The sequence below is a fragment of the Polyodon spathula genome, chromosome 20 (genome assembly GCF_017654505.1).
Source record: "Polyodon spathula isolate WHYD16114869_AA chromosome 20, ASM1765450v1, whole genome shotgun sequence".
Taxonomy (NCBI): Eukaryota; Metazoa; Chordata; class Actinopteri; order Acipenseriformes; family Polyodontidae; genus Polyodon; species Polyodon spathula.
In genome coordinates this window covers 28,215,055-28,235,511 of record NC_054553.1, presented here as the reverse complement: position 1 = coordinate 28,235,511, position 20,457 = coordinate 28,215,055, and the positions used below count along the sequence as shown (strand labels likewise).

Below are 20,457 nucleotides of genomic sequence, written 5' to 3'. Positions count from 1 at the left end.
GTTTCTGGATTAATTGAAGACATGTTATTCACTTGTGTCTTGGACTATATAGTCCTCTCTCTGTATTAGTACTCGCACTATTGCAGGGATGGTAATGCGACCCCTGTGGCAGAGCAGTGTCACCCATTTCAGGTTTTACTACAGGCTCGATCAGCTACAGTGCATAGCAGGGCTCTTCACCTGGTGGCACGCATGACTTAACGCAAGCCAGACCCACTGAGTTCTGCTTTGTGCACTCTGGGTGATTTTGAGTTTTATTTATTTATTTATTTTAACTTGTGTTGCTATTTAAAAAAAAAATAAAAATAAATTGTCTCATTTTGAAAAGTGACATAAAACTAGCGAGTAAGAGGAGAAAACTTGATGATGAAAATTGTAGATTCGACACCAAGTGGACCAATAAATACTTCATTTATTTTACACTATTTACTTTACCAGCTGTGCTGAACGCAAAGCCAACGTGCTTCTTGTGCAATGCCTGTGTGTCAGCAGTTAAGGAATACAATGTGATTAAGGAGGCTGAAGGAAAGAAGTGCCATTTTTTACATGGAGACTCACTGTTAACTGTTACGGTATAACCGTTATTCTATTGATAAGTCGGACACAAGCAAGGGAGCGGTTGCTGAGAGAATCTCGGTTCGAATGAGAGAGACGGTCACGGCGCGAGTACATGAACAGGAAGTGAGTATTTTCTTTTGTTCTTTACTGTACTTTACTTTTTGTTCATTTGCTCTGAAGTACAGAAAACTAGTCTTTTTTCATATTGTATACTCACACTGACATCAGGTGTTCAAATGAATTTTAATTGCAATAATATTGACTGCAAAAATCTTTGTACGGTCATTATATCACAAATGACCAATATGACAAGCATTTAACATCACTAAAATGTACAGTAATTGTATTTCGTAAAAATACTGTATGTGTGCATTGTCCTATAGACTTTACTCCGCTTTCTATACACACTGTACAACAGAGTATTTATTTTTAAAGAGATGACAGTATAATGTGCATTCATGAATGCAGATTTCTTTTTCTAATCCATTGTTTTTTGAGATTCATGAACAAGTACATCATACAAAGGAGATGAACAGTTTGGTCAGAAACAAATATCATCAAGTTAGGGAGTGAATCAAAACTCAGAAACATGATTACATCGATTTCCCATCGGCTATCGTTATCCCTTTCCATGGGACAAATCGTTTTTTTTTTTTTTTTTTTCTTACTGAAATTTTCATTTTCGTGTAAGAGATTGAATGGAAACAAAGACACAAGTTTATTTGTTTTAAGTGGTAGACTCACTCTTTTTCCAGTCACATCATTCCCTTACTTGTATGACTGTATAAAATAGTATATAAAATAGTATAACAGTTAATGTCACGTACATTTTAAAATGTTTTGTAATGATATTCCCTTAAAATTCACACTGTTCTATTATTAAAGTACTTTTCATATGTTCAATATACTAACATTATATAATATTTATTACATTACTTAAAAATGTGCAGAATAAAATACTTTTGGCCTGCCTACTCCTAACTTTTTTTTTTTTTTTTTTCCCAAATCTGGCCTCCTTAAGCACCCTGGTGTATAATAACAAGTTCAGGTGTGTCTTATTAAACTTGTAGTAACACCAAGGATGGAATCTTATTTCCATCCCTGCTATTGACGAGTACTGTACCAGTGCTGGCCTAGCAGGGACACAAAAGGAATAAACTTTATACATATATAAAAACACCTTGCTTATATTGTTTTGTAAATGACTGCCTGGGATGTAAACTAGCTATGCCATTTGACACAAAACTAAAGACAAGTAACGAAACTTGCGGATAATATTATACAGTAGTGAGTGCTATTGTCAAGGCAAATTGCTGGTAAAAATAAATAAAATTGCAAAACCATCATTTTCTGTTTTAATAGTATAGTAGTTTTTTTTTTTTTTACTTTGCTGCTAGTGCCACCTAAAGCTTGAATATTTGCAGTTGCATTATGGTCTTCACAACCAAGTTCAAAAGCCCACGCAGAGCTGTCTCCCGTCACCTTGCTGTGTAACCCCCAACTTCCCAGCCAGTGATTCCATTCCACTTTCCACAGACAGCATTCGTCAAAGTGCTGGGAGTTACTCAAAACGGGATCAATACCAATGTACTTGTTTTCTCCTTTCAAAAGAAAGAAGAAAAAAGTACGGGCTGGATTAAAGTCGCTTTGAATACAAGCTGCCTAAGCCCCCTGTACTATTTCCGACAGCGCCACCCCCTGGTTAACTTTGAGAATGACACTGGTTTATAAAATGGATAAAAGGGAGGTTGGCAAGCAAGTAGGCACACACACCTGCACTTACACCCAGGGAGTCATGCAGATCAAAGGACCAAGTGAGGTATTGGTTTGGAGAGAAATGGGGTGGGGGGAATCTATTTAGACCCTGCCCTAAACGGGCTCTCAACCAATCAAACACACAGCACCATTTACAGGAAAGACAAGGCCACACCAAACTGGTCTGTACATGGGTGGACCCACTGGTTGACATACATCTGCCATCTACATTTGTAGGAGGTGGTGCAATCCAATGGTTAAAGAAACAGGCTTGTAAGCAGGAGGTCCTCAGTTCAAATCCCACTGACTCCGTGTGTGACCCTGAGCAAGTCACTTAACCTCCTTGTGCTCTGTCTTTCGGGTGAGATGTTGTTGTAAGTGACTCTGCAGCTGATGCACAGCTCACACACCCTAGTCTCGTATCTTGTAAAGCGCTTTGTGTCGGTGGTCCACTATGAAAGGCAATACATAAAAATAAATAGTATTACTATCTTCACTTTTAATAGATTTCTTTATTATTATCTTTACCCCCTCAAAAGGGCAAACCACTTGGGATCAGTTTGAGAAACAGGTCAATAGACAAGAAGTCTAATATATATATATTTTTTTTAACCAAGTTTCTGTATGTCAAAAAATATATGTATATACCTATTTACTTCATTACATAGTAAGATTTTCTAATCTATAGTAGACCCTGAAATGTTACATAGCCATCTGAAATGTATCAGACAGCTTGTGTCACATTAAAATGAGCTATACTGTTTAATTACAGTACTCTATTATAAAAAAAATATACACATAGTATAGTGTGGTGTGCACTCTGACCTCATGTTAAGAGGATAGCAGCTTGTATCGCACAGCACCCAATACGATATTCTAGCGCACTGGAACAGACAAGCAGGTTACAAGGACAGCAATCAGATACAAGGGAATAAGTCTGCATGGCGTTGTGAACCGCAAGGATGTTGTTGGACAATTCAAAATAAACTGCGAAACTGTAGAGTTTCTGACTGATCACTCCAAGTTGCATGAAGACTACAGTACTGCGTACAGAACATTTTTATACACGTCACCCTCTACTTGGATTGAAGATTCATTTAGAGACAAAATGTAACAGTAACGTGTGTTTGCTGCCACCAGAAGACGGACAATTTAAGAGAAAAAAAAAAAAAAAACACCACACACAACTTGGCACAGAGTCACTACCAGAAATAGTGTTTATTTTCAGATTTTATTCAGATACTTTGTTTGGTTTGTTTTCAGTAGAAAGTCACTATACATTTAATACCAATCTTGTTACAGTTTTGGTGTCTCACAAAGCATGCTTTTTTTTTTTTCTTTTTTACAACAAAAAGATGTGTGTTTAAGAAAAACAATATATACTGTATGTACATATATATATATATACACATTATATATAATAATCGTTTTGCCGTGACACTTTGACGTCATACCTTCGTATTATTTTAGTGAAGAAGGAAGAAGCAATGGCAGCTCCCAGACGTTCCCATTCTACTGCTTTTGTCTCTAAATTTATCAAAACAGAGATTAAAGATTGACAGTGTTTAGGGAAGACTTCAGTTCAACCACAATCAACCAAATCAAGAAAAAAAAGAAACATTTCTCAGAAGGGCTGCATCTCTGCAAACACTTTAGAAACATCAGCAGGTTAATACCATTTATTATTTTTTTTTAATTTACAAGGAATCTTTAAATTGCACAAAAGACTTGTTACCCATAGCTGCCTAGAATATACAAACCTCCACTGCATAATCCCTGCACAATTCAGTTCCATTCAAGATCAAAAACGCAATTACACTCGGCACTCGCACTCTGTGTATAAAAACACCACAATGATCATGTGAAGTGGATATTGTGACCGGACTGCCAGACTTCAGCTGCATTTCCAACCTTCACTCCGACTAAATATAGGTGGCAGCATTCTGCTTAGCTAGTTTTTCCTGTGGATTAACTCTTCTATTGACATGCCTGTAGCTCTAAAAAGGATCGGTTTGTGAAGTCTTACACATGAATATGTATTCCGATTGCCTGCCTTGCCCTTAGCCTAATTGACAAAAGAGTTGAGTTTGAATCTGCAAACCACAGTTGTTGCTCGAATCGTCAATGTCGCAATAGGCAAATTAGGATCGAAAAGGGTTGCCATCTGACTTGATCTGTCCTCGGTCTGAGCTGCCTAGACACAGGTTCAAGGGGGCGACTCGATAGGAGAAGAAGCAACAGCCACTCACTCTTAGTTTTTCTTTTAATGAAATAATACAGTGGACCACTCGCATGGATTCAGCCTCATGCTCCTTCACAGGACTTGCAGAACACTGCAGTGTAAAATCAGTTTGCTTTCAGGGTTAGGGTTAGTTCCAACTCCATTTCAAAACCAATTCCAGCATGTCACCAATCAAAATCACAATGAGCAGGATTCTGTTCAAATGGTTTGCTCACAGTGGCAACAGTTACTTCAGCTGAAGTATGTTAGTCATCTAAAATTGACTTCAAAATGAATGCAGTTGGACAAAAACAACTGTCTCTAAAAAATGAATTTCTGCGAAAGAATGGGAAAACCGGAACTGACCCCAAGCCCGGTTGCTGTACCCATTGCTGTCTCTGCAAGAAGGACCGCATCATTTTTGCCTAATAAAATGGAAGTGGAGGCATGTTGAGCCACCAGTTAACCCTTTCATGCCTGAAAGACTCAGTGTGCATATCACCATATTATTGCAGCTCCTTATCCAGAATTCAGCGCTAGTAAGGAACTGAAAAGCCTGTATATTGGCGTGTGTGATTTAGAGTTTCCTTTAAAAATATCGTAATGCAGTCCTCATATGTTAATGAAAAATATATCAGGTAACAAATTCATACATACAATACATCTGAGGTATAATGATCACAGTTTTGTTTTTTAAAGAGGAGTACTCTAGCACCCTTTAGAAGTTTTCCCCCAAGACGAACAGATTAAACATACAATGTAAATTTTTCTCAGTGCGTAATATACAAGACGTTTGCTGCAGTATTTTGCTAATGTTATGGTCGCATTTAATGCCACATACAGTAGTTAAAAATATGTAAATGCAAATGTATTTATTTAAAAGTGTCACATTCAGGGGTTCCAGTAAAAACATGCATGAAAGACAACAAATGATTACATCAGGAGTAGTCCATTTTATTATTTACTTAAGAAAAAAAAAAGTCCATATTCCGCAAGCCGAAAGGAGACCCCCTCTGGGCTGTTCTCTCAGACTCCCCCTCCCGGCCAGGCCCGTCTAACAGTAACGCAGCTAAAGGGAACGCAGGCAGAAGGAAGAAAGGAAGAAAGCAAGGAGGGAAGGGGCCTCTTCCAAAGCGGGAATCACGCCTGTCCTATTCAGGGCTGTCTGTCCTCATACTGTTGAAATCAATTTGCCATCGGAACTGTGAAACAAAGAGGAGAGGAGAAACTGCCAGGGCTGACTCGCTCAGTAACGTGCAAACATCCACCATCACAGCACAGAGCACATCAGGGGGGTCAGGGGCATCTAGAAAAGGGAGCTGGGCCAGCGTTGGATCCTATAAAGGTTGGCTCCTCCTCGCAAGTGCATGGTTTTGGTTAGTTTCTCTGTCCACTATTTTTGCAGGATTTTACTTTATGCCATCAAAGTGCACAGTGCTTCAGCATTACTGCACTCGGATAACCACACTGCTCACGTGTAAACAATGGCATCATTGAGGATCCAGGCGGAAATGGCAGACAGACAAAGCCGTTTATATGGGGGTTCGTTCATCAAATCCTTGTGCCTACAAGCTCCCTAGATGCGTCTTAAAAGCCTACACTAAAGCCAGCAATGGTATACACTAGTTTGCAACGGGAAACTTACTCCCTTCCCTTCGTAAACGGCCCATATAATAAAATGGTATGGTCCACATTTCTGTAATTATAGATCACGCGTTTCTTTCAGTGTTTCATATGCAGGTGTGATACAAATAAAAAAGTAAAGAAGAAGGACAGCACTGTGCACTCAGAGACATAAGACACACTTGGAGAAGCACTGACAAGCACTCAATGTGCAGCACATCATACTTTCCCACCTGACAACCTCTTTTATTCAGACCAGAAACGGCAGGGGCACTGCTAGTTTAGCCTACTCCTCTCAGTTTGGTCTTTTATAAACCCTTTCTCTGTGGGTTCAACTGTGACCCCATGAGAACAGCACAAGAAAATGAAATATCACGGGGAGCACTGTATACGTAGTGTGGCTTATTCCAGTTAAAAGTATATTTAGCTACAGTACAAATACAATTGAAGAGTTACCCACCCTTTGACTTTTTTATGTTCGCAATCACTCTAAAATGGAGGTTCTTCCTTTCTCATATTGAGATTTTGTCTGGCTACCATCTTGCCTGCTGTTTGGGTGTTTCCATGTTTGTTTGCTTCCTGTACTTGAGATATCATGTGCTCAAGCACAGATCTCCGAACCACTCAGAATGATGGGATACATTAAAAAGTAAGGCGTAGTTAGAAAAGCATATTCACGGCATTTGCAGCTACATGTCCAGCGCCTTCCCACCCCGGTTCAGCCAATTCACTTTCCTAATCAGCTTTAGGTTATAAAAAGAAAATGCAAAACAGCAAATGGTACTACACTTTACCCTCTCTGTATTCTATGTACTTTGCCACCCATATCATAACTCAACAGTCCTTTTAAATCTTCCTTTGTTTACAAGGTTGCACTCTTATTTTACTGAAACTTTTAGTTCACGATTGGGTTTAATGAAATGAGCTGCAAGCAATTCCAAATCGGATTTCTTTCCCAGCAGCCTCTGCTCTCATTACCTCTCCTGGTCTCGCACTCCATGCCGTTTCCTGGCAACTGTTACCCTTGATTTAGAAAACTGTTTTGTAAGCACATAGGAGAACCAAGGAGGTAAATCAATTGGAGTGCAGAAATCGGAAACAAAAACCGCTAGCAGCTAATGTTCGATATCCGTCCCCCACCTCCAAATCCAGTGTCTGATCTTTCAGTACAAGATTCTGTACTGCGATTTTGATGACCTGTATAGTTTTGCAGGAACAAGGATCAAGTTGCCCAATGTTACACTCAAATCAATGAGGGGAAAAAATTGTGTTAATTCCAACGCTGCACTCTTCCATATCCCTTGTACAATATTGGATTTTCCATTAATTACCACTGCCTCTTCACAGAAACTACAGCACTTCTCCCAGAGCTCTGAATACAGCCTCTTGTGGCATTATTTCAAAGCAGGAAAAAAAAAAAAAAAAACAACACACGCCACACCACACCACACACACTACGAATGGGTCGAATACATTACAGTGGATATTCCAGAAAAACCGAGACCTTTTGGTCATTAACCGGTAACAATGGAAACATAACCCATGTTCAATGCCTAAAACAAGGGTGGCCGACCCTGGTCCTTGGCCAACACTGACATTTTTTTCAGGTCTTTACCAAAAGATACCCAGATCTCCTGCAGGACTGTGGCTCTCCAGGACCAGGGTTGGCTGCCCCTGGGCTAACAGAAATAACACCTGGCAGGGGGCTATTCCACAGTAAATTGCAGCGAGGCATAATGTCCTGCTTTCTCATCTTGCACATGGTGAAGGGACGGTCCAGTTCAGCATGCACAGAAAAGATCTTTTCTGCTTCAATGAGACGGAGATGGGTATCAGGGTCTGAAACTAGCACTGGGAATGGAAAGCCAATCGCTTTGGAAAATCTTGCCAGGCATGCGCATCAAGAAAGACCCGATATGCATTGCAGTACACTATATACACTTCACTCCCCTTATTTTTTTCTCCAGAACAAAACCCTTACAGTACTGGATTTGTTTTTTTTTTAAATATGCACGTTTTTATTATTATTTTATTCCTGGCTTGCACGAAAACAATTATAATTGTAAAATAAATTTAAAATAAAGCTTACCTGGTAGCAAATTGTGACTCATAATCCTCAAGACCCTGCTAAAAACGAAAGAAAGAAAAAGAAAGAAAAATTCAAATGCAAGCCTTTTAAAAGATCACTAGATGGCAGTGTTAAACAGACAGTGTTTTCATGGTAAGCTGTCCTTAAACCTTGCTTTAAAAATCCCATTGCTTTATATGGGAGAGTGGGGGCGGGCATCCTCATATGAGGTCATCATGCATTTGCATCTTCCATATGTCCCCATATAAAGACTAAAACAGTTTTTTTTATCCATATTTTCAAATCCACTTATTACCTTGTATTAGGAAGAGCAGCATCAGCACTGACCTTATTTATTATATTTTTTTATATACCTATTGTGACATGTACATATCTAACCCATACGTTGCAGCAGTTCCATTTGAAATATTTGCATATACTGAATTAATGTACACAAAATACAAAGTCGGATTATCGTATCTTCAGCACACTGGCAGCCCATTTCTAAATCAACTGCCAAATAACCTTGGAGACACTGTGGGGATCACTGTTGTATTAAATAAATAAAACAAATCCACAGCCCAGATATATAGGTGAATGACACTTTGCACTGACTGTATGTAAAGCAGCAGTTCTGCATACTTGTCTCTCATGCGTGAAGGTTTAATAATGTTATATAAAGTAATAATGTAATAATGTTTATAAAGCTAGTAAGAGGCATGACATTGACTTTAAATCCCAATCAAAGCACTGGTTCAGGTTATCTGTAAATAACACTTCATAGTATAATCGAGTAAGTCCAGGCATTTGAAGACCTGAGCAAAAATAGAGGTGATGAAGTGAGTGGAATCTGGCATTAAGGAGATCTAAATTTACAAAGAAGCTCAACTAATGCTCCCTTATGTTCTAGACAAGAAAAAAAAAGTGTGACTCTGACAATTTGTTACACCAGTGATTCTTTTAATTACAGATGATAGGGACTCAATTACAAGAGCTCTGCTTCCTCTACAGTTTCAGCGTGGATAGGTGAGGTGTTATGAAGCTGCCAATATTCTGTGAGCTGCCAGGAGGGAGGGGTGGTGTCAGGGTCCTGCAGGTGCATATCTGTTAGAAGATGGGCACTGCTACATTGTCTTCCCCTGCTCCTGCCCCTACAGAGAGGTGTGCCAGGAGGGAGGGGGTGTCAGGGAGCTGTAGGTACCTACCTGAGAGAAGACAGGCACTGCCACGCTGTAGGGGCGCGGCCGGGAGTGACCTGCGCTATGCCCCAGGAAGCGGGAGGTCATGCCGTAGTCGGGAGCGGGCAGGGAGAGGTCATCCCGCTCCAGCAGGTTCCCTGTGCTGCTGCTCTTCCCATGGTGCAGGCTGCAGATACAGAGACACACACAGGCAGGGTGAGCAACCGAGCAGAGAGGGCATTGGTCTGCAAGGTAACAGTCCACCTTAGGAGAGGTGGGGACAGGTTCTGTTTTTGCTCTAGTTCAGGGCTTGCTGTACTTTTGTGAATGAAATACAAATCAAACCAGGTCTTAAAGACTGTTTCGACCAAATCCTTTAAAAGCGACCGGTCTGTTTACATTAATTAGGTATATGAAATCTGTTAGATCAAATATTTTCCTAGGGTAAGCTTAATAATACTGACTTTTTCCCCTAGCCTTTCATTGTTATTTCTTGGGTTGGGGTCTTTTCTATCAAAGTGTCAAAACCTATGCTTTGAGTACTGTAGTTCTGAGTAGCACACTTACCTCACATGGAGCTTGTCCTCATTCTCTGGCAAGACTCTGGTGTAAGAGAAGGGGAACCAGCCTCGCCTGAAACAAAACACCAAAGAGTTCGAGAGATTCAGGCCCAGGGAAGAACTACAAGGGCAGTTAGCTTCCGATTCCAGTGGTACACAGGAGGCTTTTTTCACTACTTGATGCTGTAGTATGCAAGTACAGGCTCTATGATTGGGAGGGGTCTCCCAATGTCTGTAGGATCTCTGTATATACAACTAAGCTGCCTGTGTCCTGTGACCATTTCCCAGTCACAGAGGTGTTACTCACATCTTGGTCTTCTCATTCTCCCCATAATGCCAGCCGTCTCTGGCCTCTGGCACAAGAAGCGTGATGATGTCACGCTCAGAGAAGCTCAGCAGGGTGCCGTTGCCGCCGGCCGCGTGGGAGAAGACGGCTTGGACCCGGGTCCGCCCATTCTTCTCCAGCCCGGCTGCCATGGAGCTTGATCTCGGCAGGGTCCTGTTCTCAGCTGCGGAAAAGAAAGGAGGGATTTTAACACATGCAGAACTCAAGTCATATTAAAATTGATCAGAAGTCAAAAGATGTGGGTAGCAATTGGATGGGATATATTTTGACCTCACTGGTTTATGTGCAAGGATTAGAAATAAATAAAAAAAACTATCACTCTTACCCAGCTGGGGTTTGCCCTTGGGTGGCGCTGCCCTGCGGACGGGCAGAGTGTTGGAGTGGACCTCGCTCAACTGCCTCTGGCCCTGGGGGGGAGAGGGGGGTTTGTCCTGCAATGCCTTGCTCTCTGCCCACTGGCTGTAGTCCTCAATGTGGCCCACGCCTGCAGAGCCATTCACCAGGGTGCCTCCATCCTGTCCCATCAGCCGCTGTGAACACACACACACACACTTATTGGTATGTCAGAGCTTTAATAGGTTCAATTTAAAAAACTATGAGCATTGTTGAACCAAAAATCTGGACTGGAAGTACCAAGGTTGCCCATCAGTGGTTCTCACTAGTTCCTCCATTGCTTTCCAGGTCTTCTGTTACGAAATTAACCTGTCAAGAGCCTTGCCCAGAGCTGGCCTTTATTTGCTTTGAAGTTACATTCAACAAGTAAAGACCCTACAATGAACTGAACCGGTGAGTACTACTCATTGAGAACTCTGTGCTGCATTTTGTTTTCACAAAATAGGATTGAAATCACTTTGCAGGTAGGTGACCATGAGCCCCCCCCGAGAGGAGTGCCAGGTGAGCCTGTCCTCTTTGATGCTTCTATAATGAGGGTTTCAATTATTCCCTAAAATAGGACGATAGATCTCAGACAAAGACTCAACCTGCTTCTGCTTCTGTCTGAAGAACAGCCAGCATCATCCAACTGACACTGAAAATCACTGATCGGATTTTTTCTCAAAAGCTAAGCTTGGTATGACGGCGAGAAGAGTAAGAGATTGAAACTTTGGTGACCTAAATTTAAAAAAAGTTACATAGAATTTCTTAAACCTGCTCATCCCAAGGACAGCTCTTCCCGTTTTGATCAGGAAGGTAAGCAAGTCTAAGTTTGTTAAATCAATTTCTGTTTTAAGTGTTACTGTCTGCAGGGTTTCCTAGAATCAGCCGTTGCTAGTACACCATTTGCCCCAGGGTAGAACATTCTATTCTTCTGTTCTACACCAAACAGTTCATTTTAAATAATTACATATTTAAAATACAAAACAAAATAGAAGGTGAAGTTTGGAATAAAGACCTGGATACCTGGCATGTCTCAACTATGTTCTAAAAGTTCTGTACTGTTACCTATTGGACCAAAAGTGGAACGGCACTCAAAGACAGGAACTGGTGAATGGTTTCAACTGCTATGCAAAGGGAGTTCGATTCTACCCAGAGGCTGGTGAAAAGAGTTCTCCACTGGCTGAGCTTTCCTTGGTTCAGTGCAATGCTTACCAAGGGGTGGCCTAGAGCACCTCCCCCCACGAATTGTGCCAGCTCTGGGGGGACAGGCAGGGGTTTGGCCCCAGGGATGGGGTCTGAAATGACCAGGCTGGATTTGGAGGAGTGCATGGGGCTGGAGATCAGTGTTCCTCCGCTGCTTGATGCCATCTGCTGTGCCAGGAGCATGGCTCGCTCAGGCAGCTTGTTGGGGTCGGAGCAAGCCTGCTGCCAGCCAGGAATCTTCTGGGTCAGTAAGTCCTTACCCTGCAGAAACAAAGACAGCATGGTCATGAACTGTGGGACCTTGGTCTCAACAGAAGCAGGACCTGCCAATGCAAGCTTCTGACAGAACACCAGGGATGTATTGAGTGACTAAAAGCTTCAGTAAGTAAGTGGTCACAAAAACCTCAATTCTCAGCACTTCTGCAAACATTCTATTCAGTCTGATAGAGCAATGAACTAAATGCAGCTCTCAGTGCTGTAAAATGTACACCCCAATGAACAACCAAACTCACTAAGTCATTTCAGAAACCTCCTCTTAATTACATTTCTTGAGTTGCTGATGTCAGTGCAGGGCATAACATACTGCTCAGTGTTGGCCTGATCTGCAGCAATAGCTCGGATATTTGCACCCTGCTGATTGCTCCAACCCAGCCCAACACCTAGGCTTCCTAAGCACCTGCTCAGAGAATGAAGGGAGTCAGCCTGGGTCTTTAACCACAGGTACACACATTGAATTCATGGGTGTCCTGGAACAACTTGACAGCCCACAATTTCAAATTCAACCCACAATGAAAAGTGTATTCAGGTGGTAATGGGGCACCGGGCTAGGTTATCTTAAGAAAATGAAATTGTGGGTTATCAGGTTTTTCCAGGACACACCTCAATTGAGTAGCATACATGTGTCACGCCTTGCGTCAGTCTTTTACACTCTTTCAACCCTTCAGCTACAGCGCTGCTAGAAATTGTTTATATATGAAACAATGATGTAATGGGGACATTAGACAGCCATTTTAAGTCTTCAACATAGCAGAAAAAACACAGCACTTTCCCATTCACCAACCACAAACAACGGCTGAACATTATATATCTTTTTTTATATTTTTATTTGGTTCCCAGGCATAAAAGCAATTAAAAAGAAAAAGCTGAAAAACAATGTTTCAATAGTCAAACTGTCTTCATCACAGGTCATTGGATGCTTACCACAGGGCTGTTTTTTTTAGTACAAGCTTACCAGAAATCATACTAAAATTGTCCAAAATGTTTATAAACCCAAAAATAAATGAAAAATAGGTCTAACTGTAGTGAAATCTTTATAAAACAAACTTAGGGATGACTCTCCAAATCAAAATGCATTTCACTAAAAGCCCCAGTCCAACACAGATACCTTTTATTATGAGGTCCAGCATTTCAGTGTCTTAGATTTCGGTTTTGATTACTGTATATACCCGGATTTTAAAGCACAGCATTACCGGAGAGTACACTAAATTGCTTTACATAATCAAGAATGCTTACCGACCCGAAATACATATTTTTTACAGAAGATGTTGAGGAGTTGACAGAGCTATCTGATGGTGAACTACTTCACATCCTGCACCCGTCAAACAATTTGGTGTAAAATCAAAACCAGGACACTATTTCTGACCCTACTTCCTGAGGAGATGTGGTTACCACCGATACCTTTTCAGCTTTTAGGTAAGAGACAGTAAATTACACTTAGACATTTCTAAAGAAAACTGCATTTCAGTACATTTTAAATATTTTGAATGCTTTACTATACATTTCTAATGACACATTTATCTCTAAGCAAAGCACCAAAAAGAGATTTCACACATCAGGGGAACTGACAAATGTAGATTAGAGCTAAAAAGTCTTTGATTTGCCAATGTGCCTGTGTGTGTGTGTGTGTGCACACACCCAAGTCCTCTACATTTGCCCACACACACACACAAACACACAGCTGTGAGTATAGCGACGTAGGCAGCTACCGTAGGTCTGGCTGGGTAGGAGTGCTGAATGACACACTTGTAGCAGACTGATTCTTCTCTCTCTTTGTGCATACTAAAAGCTCTCGTTGCATTATGCAGTTTGAAATCATAGGTATGGCTGAGACAGCTGTTGCTGCTGTGCAGTACAATGCGATGAAACACCGACGTGGGCGTTGGGAATGATTGAGCTTCAGCGGTGCCTTTTCTATTCGGAGTGGTAAAGGGTCTCTTCCCACTCCTGTGTGACTCATTAGACATGTACTGTACAGCACGGGCTCAGGGCTGCTCCTAGAGCCCTCTCCAGCTTCAAGGCAAAAGTGCTTTCACCTCCTACACACAGTGGTCTGATTAGTAAGGACTGGAACAGGAGATACTGTTTGCAAGCAGTTTCTCAGCGAAGGCCAAGCCAAGTTCATTAAGAATGTGCAAGAAGCCGTCTTGTGACAGACAATTTTCACCATTAATTAATGTTATGTAAAAAAAAAAAAAAAAGAATTAAAACATTTTTGCATGGCAAACAGTGCTACCTGGTGTACAGATGTTGTATGTGCGTTTCCATTGAATGTGGTTTATACAATGGAATCTGGTAAATAAAATCAGGACAGATATTATTATTATTATTAATAATAATAACAACAACAACATGGGTATTACGCAACAAGACCTGAACAAGCTGCTGAAACTCAAGGGCAATATCAGCTTTTTTTACAGGGTACAATTCGATCCCCAAATGGCCGCTTGCCATTATGCTGGCACAGGGAGCTGGTATTTTGTGTGGGGAGCCCCTGTTGATGCTGCAGTTAAATCCCATCTTTCTGTCTGCCCGCTTTTCCCCTCACCCTTCTCTAATGAACCCCTCATTCACCTTGCCGTGGTAGGCAATGTTGTTTTTGGAGACTGCGCATTGCCGTTCCACCAGGAAGCAGTACCTCCTCCTCTCCTCTGACAGCGCTGTTTTATATCCCTCGGCTGTGTAGCTGTCCAGATCGCTCTGCTTACTGCTGATGGTTTCCACATACTGCAGAGGAAAACACAGGAATGTACATGTATATGCATGCCGTTATTGTGTATTAAAATGTATTGCACACACACTGAAAACCTCAGGTACTTTATTGGTTAACTCATACTCTGATGAGCAATTCTGAAAAACATGCCATCTGTACTGCTAACGGCATTGGCCCATATAAGCAGTTTAATGAAAAGGTGGGACATAAACAACCTTATATGTGATACAGGATAATAAAAAGGATTTCACTTAAGGCTAGGATTAGTAATAGACAGGCGCATTGCCGACTGCGCATTCACACAAAATGCAAGTATTTCCACCTGAAATGGGTATGTTGCGCCTAAAAAAACTGATTTGCAAATGCAACACCACACAATACGCTTCCCAAAAGGTCTCTGGTCTAAGTTTCACTGCAGGGGCATGCATGCCCCATCATATCTGTGAATTCATATTAATTTATGGCACGTGAAAAAATATGAATACCTTCAAAAGTTTGCAACATAAAATCATTTTTTAAATTTATGAATCCTTACAGTAAATGCAAGCTAAGTATTTTTACATTGTTGGATATTAAATGCATTAGTTACCTGAGGAGAACAGAGATGCAATAGAAATACATTTTTACAAATAAAAAAAATTAATTTAATGCCATCAGCTATATTTTCTCTGAACAAATACAGCCTAAAAAATGGATTAGTTTATAGTGTTTGCATTGACTGAAATAAAGTGAGGATTTACTATTAACACCACAAGGGAATAGACTGCTACAACAATGAAAGTTGGGGATCAAGTTACTTGTCAGTTTTCTTTAAAAACATTTCAGGTACTTGGCCTATACCCTCAAGGTTTTCACAGAGTTGCATGTTTGACCCTGTATATAAGCACAATAAAACAGACATGAAACATTCTGTCCTACAGATAAAAAGGCTTATGTCATAACTGAATCCTGCAAGTGCTCTGCTTGCCCATGTGAAGAGACAGGCTTTTTATTCTCTGCCAGAGACACATCTCATCTGCATAACAAACTGATCTCCCTCAACACTGAAGCAGGAAAATCTTCTTGTTTTCAGAATCAAACTCCTCTCCCTTTTCTTTTAAGGGGATAATGGCTAGAGTCACAAACGATGACAAAAGTACTTCTTGCAAGCAGTGTGTGAGTGTCACCTCTTTACGTCAAGTCTGGTCTTTAAACACTCTTTCATATCATATGTATAAATTTAAAAGATAGCCTCCTGGTGCTCAAGGGGAGGGTGGGTTTATATACCCAACAGCCTGGTGTCAGACGGTTGTAACTTCAGTGTATTGTTGCAACTCTTGCATCTAAACAAACCTTTCTTGATTAGCAACAGCACAGACAGAATGTGCTTTAGCAGTCAGAGAAAGCGAAGACAGATTGATCAGCAGGCGTCAAGCCCGAAGCAAGGGAGCTGAACACTGGAATTTCAGAGGCTTCTAAATATAGGAGGCAAGAGAATTGGGGGGGGGGGGGGGGGGGGAGTTTGCTGACAGTGTGGAAGAACACAGGTATGAATCATAAAGGCGATCTCTCAGTGGGTCCTTCAAAATCTCAACAGCAACAAATATTAGGACTCTGAAAATGAGAGTTTCTAGTCTGAAGTAACTGTTAATTATTCAACTACATAATCACTCTTGGAGCCTAATGGCCACCCTATAGATAAATGGGAAAATACTAATGACAAACCTCTATAAAAAAAAGTTAGCAATTGCTGCTTGGAGTCCAGCAGAACACTATTGCGGACAAACAAACCTTGTGCAAGGAGCAGGCTGCAATGCCTGTGCCATTGCACACACAGACAGCAGAGCAGAGCAGAGCAGAGCAGAGCATTGGAAATCTACAGATTGTCACAGATGACTCGTATAAATCCTTTTTCTAAAACCATTCTAAAACCTTCTTATACGGTAAACCTGAAGGTTTCAAATGCACTACGCAAACAGCTACAACACGTTTGCAAGTTTATTTCAATTTATGAAGGCTCTCATCCTTCTTGCTTATATATTCCATATAAACTTGTGTATCACCAAATTTTAAAAATGTGTGCAGGGCAATGCTGAAGGCTTACGAGCTCGTGGTAAAACGCTGCTCTCATCCTGTCTGATAGAAGCTCGTGAATGATTCAGAGCTCCAGTCCTCTTCACTCTCCCAGCGTCCTGTCGGACAGCGGGCTGAGGTAGATCCATGTACATCAACTACGGCTTCTTGTATCTTAACGACGAGATGGCAGGTTGCAGGGATTTGAAGTTCAGGTCATGGCAAAGACAAAGTAAAGATTCAGATTCATTTTTTGTCCAGAACTTTTCCATTCACTCAGCAGAAAGCACTAAATACATTGTGGCTGTGTAGAGCGCCAAGGTATCGTATATTAACTTGTTCAGTGCTTTACAGAAAAAAAAAAGTGCCTAGAGTGACTTATTGAATAGATTTAGCAAGATGCTGAAAATTTAAATGGCCACAGATATCCAGAGAGCGTTGCCTGTATTCTCAGGACAGACAAATTCCAGGCAGGAACTCCTTCTTAATCCAGATCAGCACAAAGGAAGGAGGACAAGGGAACCTGAAATGTAACCCTTTATCATGTCATGACAGAATGTCAAGAGCAATTACAACACAATATAAAATCCCACACTTTTTCAGCAACATTATTCCAAACCTAATGATAAAAGCTGCAATTTACTGTGAAGTGGTACCAAACCGTGCAATATTAAAAAGACAGTTTGAAGAGTCTGTTCTGCTAATTGCTCAGCAGACGATCTGCCCACTCGTTTTAAATCTCGGATTTGGAGAACACCCTCCAAAATAAACTCAAGCAATCCCCTTTAAATCTAACGTATTAGGCTGTGCATATGCACAGTAATCATACACATCCACAATCCGGGGAAAGGCTTCGATGCCGTTGCAATTGTGAGTAAACACGCCCCTTATACTGTATATGCCCGTGAGAATCAATGTGGAGAATTTACTTTTGCAGCAGCACAGCATCTGCTGCTGGAAAATACTGTCTGTTATTGCAAGCCTGCCAAGAGTGCAATTAATTTCATGCTAAAAGGCTTGTCTCAGGCCCTCTTAACAAGAGTGTTGGGTCCTTAAATTAAAAAGGCCTGTTATTACAGCAAACTGTTTGGTGGAGATTCACTGCATAAATTAACAGTGCAGGTGCATCTGCAGCACTACGGAGTTAGAAAGCAGCAGAATGCCGGTACTGAACTGTTATTATAATAAACTCATTGCAGACTGTCTTATGTTCCAATATGTGTGTTCCTGCAGCACTGCTATTCTACTCGGCTATAGGATTCTAAAAGCAGCAACAGTAATCCCTAAATCAAATACAACAACGTTTGTCTTCAGGGAATTTCTGTATATCGCAGTTTCATTTCCACCTGAATTACAATTCTACCTGGGGAATTAAAATCACGGTTTGGGCAACACTTTAGAAATCTTGTTGTGTTGCTCATATACTGAAATAGAACTCCATTCTTCTGAATGTGGATGACCACTTTTGTTACCTCAGAACTGTCTTGTAAATGTGATGACTAAATTAAACTCAGCCGATACAAATGAATAAATACACAAACAGCACACAATGATCACTCTTTCAGCTGCAGAGTAAAGGAACCAGATTCACTCTTTTCAGACCGTTTCTGTATGCAAGACTAGAGTCCCTGGGTCACAGAAATATAATCTATTGCTGAAAAGATGCCCACAGAGACCCAAGAGCTCAGAGATGTAATATGTATATGCTCACTCTGCCTCTATCCTATGCAAGTGGAGTGTAAGCACTGGTGTTTATAAATGATTAAGGCACAGAGTTTAAACTGAGCATCAAAATGTGGTCTTGACAGCTTGACTGGGAGGCAGTACAGCTCGACAGGTAGGTAATGTGGCTTACTCGTTACAGATAACTGACTGGGAGGAAATATGACCTGGTTTAGTCTAGTGACCAAATCTGAGGGACTTGGTGGGAGAGTAGGAGTAGCTGTTCGTGGTTAGTATTTGTTAACAAAGACTACCATGGCGACGGACTTTACTTATGCACAATACATCTGCAATTTACCGCACTTTCTCCTATTCAGTTACAGTGATTTACCATGCCTGCAAATGCTTTACAGCTACTCGAAGATTCAGCTCCTATCCCCAACGCACCCAAGCTCTGCCTGCCATTCCAGCTAGCTGGTCACCACAGTCCCACAGGGCATAAAACAAACCTAATCATTCGACTCCGGCTCCCTGCTTCAATAAATTGGATATTCATTTGCCTATGAATATGACTAGTGCTGGTAAAATCCAATTACAGCAGCGGCTCCTGCAGTGAGCAGCAGCACCACATAAGAAGCACATTTATTAAGTGTGTCTCTGCAAACTGCTTCCAGGGTTTCAGTCTCTTTTGCTTACTGCTGAAATGTTGCATATAAAACAACAAGAAGGGGGTGAAAGTCATGTCCATTTCAATTTTTAAAAGAGGATTTCCCTTTAATGAAAAAGACAGACTAGCTTAACTAAACCAGAGTGCAGGTGTTTATCGCGAACACATTTTCTCTCCTCCTACTCAAGGTCACTGTTTAACAATCTAAATGCTTGGGTGCATGTAGAAGGAATAGCTTACACTACTCCTCTCCATGAATAAGAGACAGTTTTGCCCCAAGGTTATTTTGCATAATCCCCACACCTGTCATGCCCAGATTTAAATACAGGTTTATATCCGGAACACCAGGGGTTAACAACAACACCTGCGCCTACAATACAACCTCATTACAGGATGGCCGTAGGGACTCTAATCTATTCACGGAGTACCTGAACACAGCAGGCACACACCAGAACGTTCTACTACTGCAGCATTCACTGCCCAATCCCTCAGATATTAGGACTGCTACTCTGGAAAACCACTTCCACCCCCAAAAGCCTTGCTCTGTGCGATACTACAGCACATCTGGCTAAACACGGGGTTGGATCACCAATCGCCTTCAGTTCAGCAGGAAATTAAAAGGAAAAAAATGGAACGAACGCTGAACAAACGACGGTTTAGGAGAACAAACAAAGAGGTAATTTAATGAACAAATGAGGGGACAGCAGGAAAGTGAGGAGTCTGGACAGTCGGATGACAGGGCTGCTGTATTGCGAGTAATGGAGGTGTGATGATCCACAGCGCTGTGAAATCGGAGGCAGAAGCAGCTGGAGTGCCCCGCGGGAATGCAGTGCTCTCAATACAAGCTGTTAGACGCCCGCTAAAGCAGGCCGTGCGTCACACAGATACCTACCTTCTTCAGGGGGCAAACTGCTGCAGCACAGCTGGGAGCTGCTAGGGAGCTTAGAGGGGCCGAATAAGGGTGTGGGGTGACAATTAAAAATCAAAGGACACACTGAACCCTCAAACTGGGGCACAGGCTGTGTGGGACATACTGTAGGTGATGGTTCCTCTGTACATCGGATGAACTACATAGGACACTGCTTCAGTCATATGTACTGCAGAGTAGTACTCTTTAGTTTCACAATCGTCATTCTCTCACCAGCAGAAGGAATATCACTAAACAGAGAGGCTTTAGGTTTCACCAACTATAATTAAAAC

The 20,457-nt window shown here is 41.4% G+C and overlaps 1 protein-coding gene across 11 annotated transcripts in view; it reads right to left on the bottom strand.

Moving 5' to 3' along the window:
- LOC121295348 (brain-specific angiogenesis inhibitor 1-associated protein 2-like) overlaps window positions 1–20,457 on the bottom strand; it is a 52,051-nt gene that overhangs the window by 2,489 nt on the left and 29,105 nt on the right. For 4 of the 11 annotated variants that reach the window (XM_041219849.1, XM_041219857.1, XM_041219853.1 and 1 more), the window contains 7 exons: window positions 14,738–14,890; window positions 11,897–12,148; window positions 10,635–10,839; window positions 10,271–10,472; window positions 9,971–10,036; window positions 9,431–9,590; window positions 8,247–8,284 (listed from right to left, as the gene is read on the bottom strand). In XM_041219849.1, the coding sequence (XP_041075783.1) occupies window positions 8,247–8,284; window positions 9,431–9,590; window positions 9,971–10,036; window positions 10,271–10,472; window positions 10,635–10,839; window positions 11,897–12,148; window positions 14,738–14,890 (1,076 nt within the window). Of the gene's footprint in view, window positions 1–3,767; window positions 3,841–5,467; window positions 5,737–8,246; window positions 8,285–9,430; window positions 9,591–9,970; window positions 10,037–10,270; window positions 10,473–10,634; window positions 10,840–11,896; window positions 12,149–14,737; window positions 14,891–20,457 lie in introns of those variants that run through there. The other 7 variants (XM_041219850.1, XM_041219855.1, XR_005946905.1 and 4 more) reach the window with 6 other exon arrangements.